The 12,938-nt window shown below is 43.6% G+C and overlaps 1 protein-coding gene across 2 annotated transcripts in view; it reads right to left on the bottom strand.

The window, feature by feature from the left end:
* Positions 1-12,938, bottom strand: part of ODAD2 (outer dynein arm docking complex subunit 2) — a 1,353,572-nt gene that overhangs the window by 898,263 nt on the left and 442,371 nt on the right. For both annotated transcript variants that reach the window (XM_078663397.1, XM_078663398.1), the window contains one exon: positions 7,569-7,705. In XM_078663397.1, the coding sequence (XP_078519523.1) occupies positions 7,569-7,705 (137 nt within the window). The remainder of the gene's footprint in view (positions 1-7,568; positions 7,706-12,938) is intronic.

Genomic DNA, 12,938 nt, shown 5'->3' with positions numbered 1-12,938 from the left:
GAATGGCTGCTTTGACCGAAAGAGACTGGCCGCCCATCCTAGCTCGACGAAGTAGGGGATTACCATCAGTCGTTGGGCAGCCGACCTTAGGGATCGTCGGGGAATGTAGAAGGCCACCCTCTTCTTGATGTAGGAGGGGCCAGAGTCGTGCAAGGCTCTGTGAGTTAAGACAAGAGCCTTAAACTGTACCCTCTGGCACACCGGCAGCCAATGGAGCGAGCACATTTGTGATCTTAAGCTGGTTCGCTTAGAAATGCCGAGGAGGAGTCTCGCCGCAGCATTCTGAATAAGTTGTAACTTGTTAACCAGATATGCCGGGATGCCAAGAAAAAGCGCATTGGCCTAGTCCAGGCGAGACAAGATGAGTGCCCGGGAGACCATCTCCTTGGCAGGTTGAGGGAGCAAAGGAAAGAATCTGCCTAAGGACTTGAGGGTCCCGAAGCAGATGCCCGTAAGTCTTTTTATATGCACTGTAAACCTAAGGTCTGCTTCAAACCAAATACCTGGGTTCTTGGCGGGGCCTCCCTCAGATGTAGGACGAGGAAAATCAGGGGGCCACAAAGCTTCTGTAAACTGAGAGGGGAATTGCCCATATAATATGATTTCTGATTTCCCCTCATTACATTTTAATTTAGCTTTGGCAAGCCATGAAAACACGACGGCTAGGCATCTTTGCGCCACTTCTGTACCGATGTTCGAGTCGTCCCAGGTCAACAGAAACTGGGTGTCGTCAGCGTAGGCCATAATCTTGGCGCCCAAATCTTCAGCCAGGAAGATCAGTGGGGTCATGTAGATGTTAAAAAGAAGCGGGCTCAACGTCGAGCCCTGAGGGACCCCCGTCTGAACCTCTCTGGCCGAAGAAGAGTAAGGGGGCATCCAAACTTGCTGGGAGAGGAAATTCAGAAAGGATTCCAACCATGACCACACTGACCCGGAGAGGCTGATGGATGATAGGCGCGCCAGGAGAAGCTGGTGAGGTGTAGGTATGATAAAGTTATTCCATTCATCGGTAGGTGGAGGAGGATCGTTAATTTCTCCATCTTCTTCAGAAGAGGATGAATCCTCTCTAGGACGAATAGGGATGGTGGGGCGTGGCATCATCCTAGGAGTAGCAGAAGGTGGCAGTATTGGTGTAATCAGTGTTAGAGGTGGTGCGGACGGAGGCGGCGGCAGAGTAATGTGTTCCTCTTGGGGCGGAAACCTTTTTTCTGTAGTACGTGCGCATGGCCTATAAGTCTTGTATTAAAGAAGAAGGTAATTGAGCAGGTTCTTGCCTTGGTGGATCAACATAATATCTAAAATGCTGATATTTTGTAGGAGGAACTGGATAGTGTTGGTAGTACTGCTCGTCGTCACAATAGTCCTCATCCTCCTCCTGACACTTGGCATTAAGTTCAGAAGGACTATGCGCAGTCCCAAAGGGACCCTCATCATCCGTTTCCTCTGTGTCTAGAAGGTGACTTGGGAGTAAAGGTGACATCTTGCCTAGCGATTGGAATCTAGGTCGCAGCGTTCTTCAGGACAATCGATATTGTGTCAACAGCATTTGCAGTAACTTTGTAGACGGGACAGACGTCGACGGGACTGTCGGCGATCCTGATTTTCTTGTTGATGGCAAAATCGTAGTTGATGTTGTCAAAGCCATCAACGGTGTGCTCGTCAATGGTGTGCCCATCAACGGTGGAGCCTTTGTTGATGGTGGAACCATTGTAGACGGTGATGGTGTCATCGTCAACGCCGATGTCAACCTCGTCGCTGAGGTGTTAGTCGACGATAAGGATAGTGTCGACGGTATCGGGGTGTTGATGCACGCCGTCGATGTCGTAGGCGCCGTCGACGGTCTCAATGATGGGAGAGTAGTCATCGCCGGCGTTGCTGATGAAACAGCCGTCAACGGTAAAACTGATGCTGACAAGAGTCTGTGTCCCTAGTTTCAAGAAAGGTCTAGGGTTCCTGGTCATGAATGGTTTAGCCTACATCTGCTTATAAATGAGTGGAGGAGGTCGACTCAAGGTACTGGACCTTTCCAGCCTAATTTTTGTAACTGTGTGATAAGAGTTTGAGAGTATACTCCTCCTTAATTAGTACGTGTATTTAGATCTCTCTGAAAATTTCCATTCAGGTTCCAGTGTTTTTCAAAGAAGGCAATTGTCTTGTGTTGTCTTGAAAAGATTCTTTATTGGTTACATCCTTATATTTCCAGAGTAATAGTTTATTTACTGTAAAAGGTGCAAAAGCCAACATGTGTTTCGGCCTAGGTGGTCAATAAGACCAGGGCTTTCTCAAGGCTGTAAAAGATGTAATATGACAGTATAAATCAAACGGAATTCAGAGAACCGGATGTAAGACACCACCGAGTGCACAGTGTGTGATGTTCATGAGTGACAGCGACAAAACTTTTATTAGCGGTGCTTGAAAGTGTATTATCTAAAAATTCTAAGGTGTGTCCGAGAACTAGTGTGGCAAGGATATGTGGCTGGATTTATGCCTGGAAGGTCCTGAAGATTCCAATTTTGCCTTAGAAGTCCCCAAATGATGTGGCAAGACTAGCTCTGAGGAGACTTTAGGTTCTTTCTCCCATTTTTCGAGCTTCCTTGGTCAGATGAGAGGTTTTATGGTGTCTCTTGACTTCCTCGGGCTGACCCTATGGGATTTAGAGTAAGTGTCGCTCTCCTCATCAGAAGACGCTCCTTGTGTCTTCTTCAGCCACACCAAAAGCCTGTTGTCTCTATCTCGAAGAGTCTTCGATGAAAAAGTGCAGCAGATTTTATATTGTTTTGCCTCATGATGAGAATAGAGGCAATAGATGCAATCCTTGTGGGCATCATCAATATGAATCTTTTTTTCCCCACAGGATTTACAAAGGCAAAATAACCCTTTCCTATCAGACATTGTCCAGTAAGAAAAATGAGAGTTATCTGAGAAATAATATTGAAGAACTGAGCAGAGCTCAGGGAAACTCCCTTCACACAACGTGCGGTGAAAATCTGAGAGACTCAACCTCTCTTGGGGAAGGTTCTAGAGGGTGATGGTTACTGATTGGTTGTATTTAAGATTGGTCCTTGTTTTATTAAAGGAGGTGAATAGGCTATTAAATGCATGATTGCCTCCACAATAGCCTATGGAAGTTCTTTAATTACTGCTTTAGTTATATTACCGTGGGACTCCCACTTCAACGACAGGGAATGATTCAATGATGTGAATCTATGAAAGATACCTCAATACAGAATAAATAGATTGGTTTGAAATTACTAAACACTCTCAGAAATACCTGGCTGGGCCTTTTAAGGAACTTTGTTTTATTGAAGCAGAACCAAAATACTCTTCCCATATCTAGTGAATGCAGGGAGAGTTTTGCTGGCGTTGATGGATTTGGAAAGAAGATAAGTAATGTGATAGCTTGCTTAAGATGAAATCCGGCAATACCTTTGGAAGAAATGATGAATGTGTCTTCATTACCAACATATTTAGGTGAAAACCTGTGTATGATCCCATAGCTGAAAGGGTGTGTATCCTACTCAACCCTTGAGCAGTTGTTATTGCTATTTAGGTAGAACTAATTTCAGTTCCATAGAGTAGATGGGGTGCTGCTCAGAAGGACAACTCCTTTTGTTAAAAAAAACCTTGGATTAACTGATCTTAAAGAAGGACCCTTAATTTGGAGTCTTTCTGCAGGCGTAATTGCAAGAGGGATAGGTTGATAATGTGTTCTTGACATGAGAGTGGTAATGGGCATTAATTAGCACAGAATAATTTCAATTTCAGTGCGTATCATGCTCTCATGAATGGACACTTTGCTTCCTTCAGAATTTTCATGCATTCTGGTGGTAAATTCAAATGTCCATACTGTCTGTTTCCAAGAGCCATGCTGCCATATTAAGGAATGTAAAATTTGGATGCTGGATGTGCTCCGGAATTATGTTTAAAAGATTTGGATGACAGTAGCCTCTATTGTGGTCTGATGGACATCTGAAGCAGGTACTGTTACTAATATTACCTTGACTATTTTTACGGTATTAGAATCTCTTTCTCAAATAGTATTGTGCAGTTTCAACAGCATAGTAAGAATGAGTAGGACTGAAGAAAAGCCCTTGAGCAACTCATCAATAAGGTAATGCCACTGATCCGGGATCCAGAGCTCTGGACGCAAAGTTTCATAATTTTGTTTTGAGCTACTGGAAAGAGGTCTAATGAAGGTGCTTCCCACTATTTGCACATGTTTTGAACAGTTTCATCATCCTGACCAACTTGTGATTTTGCTCTGAGGAAGTCTGTCTGTTGGTATAGAGTGCCCAAAATATGTACTGAATTCAGCCAAAGGCCTTTGGCTAGTACCCACAACCGAATATTTGCATTTCCAGCAAGAGTATTCTGATCCTTGCACCTCCCTTTTTGTGTAGTGCATATCTGTGTAGTTTTGTTTCATCAAAAATGAATGGAAAGATGGACCACTTTAAATTCCAGATAATTTATGTGGTAGGAGCTCTCTTTGTTCGCCCAACATCCTGCACTTACAAATGTCCAAGATGTGTTTCCCGTCCCATTAGAGATGCATCTGTGACAATTGTCTGAAGCAGTGTCTCCTGCTGGGCGGTATAACATCGAAGGCGATTTTGTCATCAGCACTACTCTGTGAGACAATGCATCACTGGAAGAATCAGTTGCAATTAGTTAACCCAATTGGCCTGTCTTTGAGCTCATAGATATTCTACGCATTTCTGCCTAGCTCTCAAATGCAGCCTTATATTCGGGACAATGTAGATACAAGAAGCTTTAAAATCTATTAAGGAGGAGATTTGTTAAACTGTCAGACTGCTGTTGACCAGTGGGAGATGACACTTTTTTTCAAATAGATGATGCTGTTTTCTCCGAAGATAGTTGCTGCACCAGTGTGAATACTGACTTTTGTAGATTGATCTGGAGACTCAATTTGATCAGCAACATGGTTGTTCTCTTCGGTCCTTTGACGGCCTGTAATCATTGGTTAGCCTTTCCTCCAGATCAGGGTACATGAATATTCCTCACCTTCAAATGTTTGCAGTCACTACAGAAATGTACCTGACAACATGCATGGGACTGACTCAAGGCCAAATGGTAGTACTTTGTGTGGATATTTTGAGCTTCACCCGCAAACCTTAAGTATTTCCTGTGATGCATTGCTATGGGAATGTGGAATATGCAGCTTACAGGTCTATCGCACAAATCTTTTGTTTTAAATGTGGATACATTTGATGGAGAGCCAGCACGTGAAATGTTTTTCTTCTGATTTACTTGTTATTACAATGCAGATCTAGTATCAGACTGCACTCCAACTTCATACCTTTCTTTAAATTAAGAAGGTACCTGGAGTAAATTCCATGCCTTTTTTGCTGAAGTCCACCAAGTTGATTCCATGTTTCAATAGGACCCAGATGTTTCCTTTCACAAATTAGTGATCTGATATTGGTTTTGGAGGAACTGGCAAGTGTAGAGAGTATCCATAACTCACAATATTTATCACCTACATTTCCATTATGATTGGTTCCAACATTTCACTGTGTTGATATACCAATCTCCCTACTGCAATAGTAAATGGAGGGTGGGCATAAGGTGTTCTCTGTCTGTCTCCAGATGAGAGCCTTTTTTTCTGAGTTTGAAGGTCTTGAGGGTTTGACTTAGCCCTGGAGGAATTTTGATGATAATGGTACCTCTAGCTTTTCGGCTGAGGGTACTGTGGTTGGTATGGCCAGCAAGCGGATTCAATCCTCTGAGTACAGTACTGTTTCCCTTTAGCTTTGTACTGTTGCCTGAAAAACATCATATTTTTCTCTATCCCTGCAGCTTTTAGGGTTTCAAAAGCAAAATTAATAAATGTTGGGCAGAATGCTGAACAATGCAAACATGCACCCCTAGTCACTAAAATCTGGGTTTAACCCCTTCCATGCTCATGACGAGCTCAGCTCGTCATGGCATATACCTCTCAGGTGCTCATGACGAGCTGAGCTTGCCATGACCACACCCGTTTTTATTGCTGTCCAGCACAGCAGGGGAAACTCTCTAGCAGCGAAGGTTAATCCATTGTTCTTTTGCTCACCACGCCACCCCAGTTTGGACACAGCCATATGAAAATCAGTCTTGACTCAGCTCCTCATGGGAACTGTCCAGCCTGAACTTCCGAAGCAGGTCCTCCCTGGACTAGAAACTAGCATCCTGGGACCGGTTTCTGGTCTTCACCCCTCATCAGCCATGCTAGCTTGAATCCAGTGGTGCAGTGAGCACGGAACCCACGTCTGGGCATACCCTTCCCACTTAGGGCGACAAAAGCAAAAGGAACAAATGATGGACAGAATGCTGAATAATGCACACATTCACACCTATTCACAAAGATCTGGGTTTAATCCATCATTCTTTTGCTCACCACACCAGCCCTATTTGGACCCAGCCATATCCAAATCAGTCTTGACCTTGCTCCTCATGTGAACAGTCCAGCCCGAACAGCCAAGCCAGTTACTCCCTGGATCAGAAACAAGCATCCTGGGACCAGTTTCAAGTCATCACCCCTCATCAGCCAGGCGAGCTTGAATCCAGTGGCGTAGTGAGCATGGGGCCACGTCTGGGCATACCCTTCCCACTTAGGGCAACAAAAGCAAAAGGAACAAATGATGGACGTAATACTGGACAGTACAAACATTCACCCCCAGTCACAGTTCTTCCTCTTAATCATCTCCTTTTCTGTATGTTAGTCAATTATGACTCAACCTGAAAAAGGGAGAGTCATTATCTTTTGTTGGGCATCTGGTTTTAGAGTCGTAAACCTAAACAAAGATGATCTTCGAATGGAAACTCCAGGACAGAACCCTGTTGCTGCAAGATCTGCCCACTTCACAGCATCACTGATAATCCGTTTTCCCTCTAGTTATCCTGCCTCCTCCCCAAATTCCTGTTGTGTGAGTCTCGGTAGGTCATCCAAAAATGATCTCAACTCCTCCTAGGTTTCTCCATCAATTAAAAAAAAAAAAAAAAAAAAAAAAGTAATTTCACAGCCAAGTTGTGACAAAGCAGCAGAGGAGCTGTAGAACTAAGTTGGAAGAGGGGACCCTGGAATACTAGGGTTCCTTTTAGGGGACGCTGTTGTATGTGTTCCTCCTGTTAGAAGTGAAATCGCTTCATGCAGACAGCTTAAAATAGAGTACCGATCATTTGTTACAATGATAACTGTGAAGTGAAACTTGGAGATGAGCTACACATATTTCGGAGTTAAACAATGTGATGAAATTGTCTCTTCCTGTAGTGTTTAAAATAAGATGATGGGCAAGAGGAGAAGATTCGCACGTGTGCAAGAATATTCTTTTCAAGAACATAATGATGAAACAAACATCCATTTGCTCTCTGAAAAACTACTTTTAGTCTTGTGTTTTAGTCTAACTTTTGGAGCCATTCTAAAGCCATTCTTTTCCCAGGTGATACGAGTAACGCATATCAAGAAATAACCCACAGTACCAGTGTTGGTAATAGTACATTTTCATAACACCAAGAAATCTTATATATATATGTTTTTAAAGTATAACCTAATAACAGTATATGCATACCCCATTCAAAAATACTCCAGCAGTACTACAGGTGATATATAAGGCATCCATGTCATGTGGCTTTACCACCAAATAACAAATTTCACCATGAGCTTGTCTCCAGGGAGGAGCGCGGCATCCATTTGAAAACTCGTAATCTGAAACAAAAAAAATAAAACTTTTTAAAACTTGTCCATGCTTAGATCAATGTTACCAACTGATTTGACCTCGTTATTCCGTGTATGCTGTTTAGAGTGCATTGCTAAATACAATGGGTTAAATTCACGTAAACAAACAGTACATCTGTACCCGTAACTGTACTCTTAAAGATTGGGAGCAGATTTTCTACTTTTTGATATGCACAAACATTTCCTGTAGCACGTCTGGAAATCTGTCAAGGCAAAGGCCATACTCCCTGTGCACCCTCTTTTCACCAATATGTGAATCTATGTAGGGTAAAATAACACATTGTGTAGATTAAGCCTAGTGTGCAAATGCACTTTTCCTCCATTGATCAAACATTTTTCCCAGGGAGAAATCCTTTCCATCTACTCCGAATCTGTAGGAGACACGTTGCCCTTCCATTCGTTGAAGGGGATTTACTCTAGCCCTTTGGGGAAGTAAATCTCTAACATTTCCAGGTCTTATCGATCCTTTGTGAAAACATACACGTTTATGGGCCCTCACTCCTCGTTCCTCCCACTTTGTATCCCCTGCATGAGACTTGTTTCTGTGCATTTCTGCACACTAATGGGGCAACATTCTGCAATAGTAAAACCCTTCTCATGAACCCCATCAGATGCTAATATTCAGTATACAGTATTGCAATATCACCTGAATTATCTCATATTTCGAAATGCAGTCCTAATTGCGCTCAGCACCAGATTTATTTTTGTTTCTTACTGTTGGACCCAGTTAATCTAGCAAAAAAAAAGGTAGTGCCAAGGGTCACAAGAGGTATTCCAGTGGCGGCCCTTAAGTGACGTCCATGCACTTGGTACAAATGACCCTACATTGAAGAAACTATAATACAAAATGCTGATTTCATGATTAAGTAATGAGGAAACGTGCAACCTGATTGGCTTACATTAAAATAGTTTAAGAAGGCGACCACTCCGAAGGCCTAGACGGGGCACGGTTGCAGCTGTGTTCCCGGAAGAGCATTGTTAATTAGAATGGACCTAATTATGAATCGATGTACAAGTGCTAGACGTATATCTTTATTGCATACTGTTTGTGTATTTTCGATGCCAATGCCAAAAAAAACACAGTTAAACCTAAAATAGTATAAGACACTGTCCTTTTAAGGGTCCAGGGTCTACCACTACCCATTATACCTTGTACTGGCAGTTGCCTTACAGCAAACGTTATTCATGAAGCAATAGTGGAGATTAGGAACAAATTTCGGAAGCTTTTATATTGTATACTCAAGAAATAAACACCGGGAGCTAGGAGGGGTTTAAGACTTCAATGAAGTTTCCATCAATGTAGAACCAGGAATACAAGTAAATAAATATTTCTTTTGTATTGTAGGATCTACATTGATCGTCATCTAGTATAATGGGGCGAACCAGTGCCCCTCAGAACCTGGGTGTACAAGAATGTGGAAAATGTTGGTTCTGATGGGTACAGAATTGATTCTTGGTTTACTGAATAATAATCAATATAAACAAACAACAGAACACAAACCTTTCAGTAATAATCAATGAAAAGGGAAGAGAAGAAAAGACAAACACCATGAATCAAACAAGCATTGAAAATGCAATAGGTCTCGCAATAGAAGAGTTTAACTTTTTTCGTTTTGCAAATGGATGAGTGGCGTTGCGTGGATGAGTGGCGTTGCGTGGATGAGTGGCGTTGCGTGGATGAGTGGCGTGTGAGAGTGGCGTTGCGTGTGAGAGTGGCGTTGCGTGTGAGAGTGGCGTTGCGTGTGAGAGTGGCGTTGCGTGTGTGAGTGACGTTGCGTGGGTGAGTGGGGTTGGAATGCAATAGGTTTCGCATTAGAAAAGTTGTAGTTATTGGTCTTGTAAATGACAATTTATTTATTTTTTCGTTGTTAAAATTGCTAAATTGATGGCTTTGTCATTTACAATGCCAATAGTTATAACTTTTGCGAATGTGACACCTATAGCATTTGGAATGCAACATGTTTTGTATTTATGTGACTTATATGGCAGCTCTGGTCGTTAAAAATTGCTAAATTGATGGCTTTGTCATTTACAATGCCAATAGTTATAACTTTTGCGAATGTGACACCTATAGCATTTGGAATGCAACATGTTTTGTATTTATGTGACTTATATGGCAGCTCTGGTCGTTATGCTACATCTCTAGATAGTTTTATCTTTCGCAAATGTGACACCTATTGTAACACAATATGTGTTGTGAGTGAGGGTGAGGGGTTGAGGGTGAGTGAGGGTGAGGGGTTGAGGGTGAGTGAGGGTGAGGGGTTGAGGGTGAGTGAGGGTGAGGGGTTGAGGGTGAGTGAGGGTGAGGGTGAGTGAGGGTGAGGGTGGGTGAGGGTGGGTGAGGGTGAGTGAGGGTGAGTGAGGGTGAGGGGTTGAGGGTGAGTGAGGGTGAGGGGTTGAGGGTGAGGGGTTGAGGGTGAGTGAGGGTGAGTGAGGGTGAGGGTGAGTGTGGGTGAGGGTTTGAGGGTGAGTGAGGGTGAGTGAGGGTGAGTGTTATTAATTGTACATATGGGAACTATTTGGGGGAAAGTGCAGACGCCAACCTGCAGCAACCCAGCTCGGGTCACAAAGAAATATGCCAGGCTAAGAGAACATATTACAGTAAGCAAGCGGATACTTGCGCCCAATATGGAATGGCAGCTGTCAGTGAACGTGTAGTGTTGTTAGTGCCCATTATTAGTGTGTTATCACTGCGGTAGACACAGCTGTGCGGTTACAGTAGCACGCCACTCCTAGTTAGTGCTGTGATGGTACTGTTCACTGTTTATGTATTAATGGCAGCTGTTAGAGTGTTGGCAGTGTCCACTGTTGACCCCTGAGATAGAACGTAGAGCAGATAGGTAGGAGGCAGCAGGGCCAAGTGAGGTAGGTAAAAGTAGCTGCTGGCAGCATTACTTCCCTGGCTGTCCTGCTCTATGAATCGATCTACACTGGATCCCAGACTTGAAGCGCAAACTGGAGAGCTGCGGGGGGGCAGGCACCTCCTGGATTAGCAGTTGGAGCAGGACATTATATTTGGAAACGGGTGTGGAGCGACAGAAAGTGGGGGGGATGGGAGAGAAAACAGCCAGAGGAAAAAATTTGAAAAAGGCCTATGGAAACGCAGTGAAATGAAAGGGGGAAGCCACCTAGGAAGAGCCTGGGTAAGCGGAGTAGGAAAGCCCGTATTTTGCTTTGCGGTTTATTTTCGTATTATGTTTCGCTCTGGATTGTATATCTGTTGACAGCTTAATGTCCTTTTGGGCGTGTAATCAGTGTAATCAGTTATTTCCTGCAGCGCAGCATTTTGTTCTTTATGTAAGGGAGTGAGTTTTTTTTTCACAAAATGGGTGTAGTGGCACAATTACGAACAATCTTACTCTTAAATAACAAGCCGTGAGGGGCGGTAGGTGTTTGGGGAAGATATACGGGAGAGTAACTTAACTGCAAGCAGCGCCGTGTGCCAGTGAGTCGCTGTAAAGCCTTGAATACATAAACACCAAGACTAACCTTCCAAACACTTTTAGTTTGCTAAAACTGAATTTATTTTCACATAAAAAAGGAATTTTTGTTCTAAATAGGAACATAAAGCAGGTAATAATTTGCTAAAGCTATATTTTGCATATTTACAATACCATCACACATTTACATGGACGCACGGGAACACACACTTAGGGTGCCTGTTGATTTTAGAAACTATAGCAACTTTTGTTTTGCAGGAATGTGGGATATGCACCTGGGGGAGGGGAAAGGAGCCGAGAAAAGCTAACACTGCTCACTGCATTTGTATTAATGCAGCGCATTATTTCCGGATCGTGGCGCTGAAGCAGATTAACGACGGAATTACTAGGATTTGCCCAAATGCATCCATGTGACACTGCCTTCTAGTCTCAGCAACGCACAAGCATTCTGGGACATGTAGTTTCAGGTTTTACATTAATCAGGACCTACAAGTCAGGCCGGTCTAGAATATAAATTACAGTTTGAAACAAAATATAGTTAAGGCGGGCTGAGGCGGTTATATACGACGCGGGTCATCTGTCTGTGACTGGATGAACTACGATGCTTAAATCCGCCCAGCTTTCTCTCGTTATTCAGTTACCCCCAATAGTGAAGTCGGCTCAATAACTACTAAGTGGAGCCCTGCAACGTGCTATTGTTATTTTGTACTTTTAACTGTGCAATGGCACCATCACCATGCTTTAAGAACAGGAGATTGCCTAGCGAGATGTATATGGCCTTATTTGTAATGGTAAAACCTGAAACTACTAGTCCCAGACTGCAAAGCGTCCTCTCCTAAAACATTAGAATCATTTTAAAGGTGGAAAACAAAACTGCATGGTCCAGTATGCACATTAGTTCCCCGGACTCATCACAGCTTTCCCCACCATGCATACAAGAAGCTAGGGCAAGATCTTTAATCCCAAAATCTTTTTTATTAAAACAAGCTCAAGTTGAATACATACTTTTCATTGTTAATCATGCATGCAATACAGTTGTCAATTTGTGTAACATTTGTTGGATGTCAAGTACATTCATCGACCCCCAAGAGCGACCCTAGGGTCGGCTACAAGAGTTTATGGCCAGAGCGGCAACTTTAGATGTATATGAAACAGGCAAGATCGATTATACATCCATACATTTAATACACACTTTTAGGCACCTCAACTCCCTCTGTATTTGCGCCACTGAGACCAGACCTTCTCCCACTTCTACTTGACGATTTCTGACTATTTAGGACAGTAAAGATTATGGGTGTGGTGCTGTTAAACAATCAAACAGAAAAAGGACTAGATCAGCTAAATCAATAATTGCTCAAGTTTACCATATTGAGGGCCAATATGTTCTGACTCATCCAAGTGAATGTTGATGAGGAATCATAATACGCCCACAATGCAAAAGTAAATGACAAGCTGCGAACAAAGCATCCGAAAGCAGCCTAAAGGGGAGAAAGGAGGGGTGAGTGTAAGCCGAGGTCACACGGCGGGCAGGGGAGGGGGCGGAGCGGGGAGAGCGAGAGCGGCATGTGGGTGTAAAGAAGCCGGGCCGGGCAGGGGAGGGGGCGGAGCGGGGAGAGCGAGAGCGGCATGTGGGTGTGAAGAAGCCGGCCGGGCAGGGGAGGGGGCGGAGCGGAGCGGGGAGAGCGAGAGCGGCATGTGGGTGTGAAGAAGCCGGGCCTTTGAAGTGAAGCTAAGCTTCACTTCAAAGGTGTCGGAGGAATGCG

Source organism: Lissotriton helveticus, chromosome 10, assembly GCF_964261635.1.
Source record: "Lissotriton helveticus chromosome 10, aLisHel1.1, whole genome shotgun sequence".
Lineage (NCBI taxonomy): Eukaryota > Metazoa > Chordata > Amphibia > Caudata > Salamandridae > Lissotriton > Lissotriton helveticus.
This window is presented reverse-complemented; position numbering and strand designations above follow the sequence as displayed.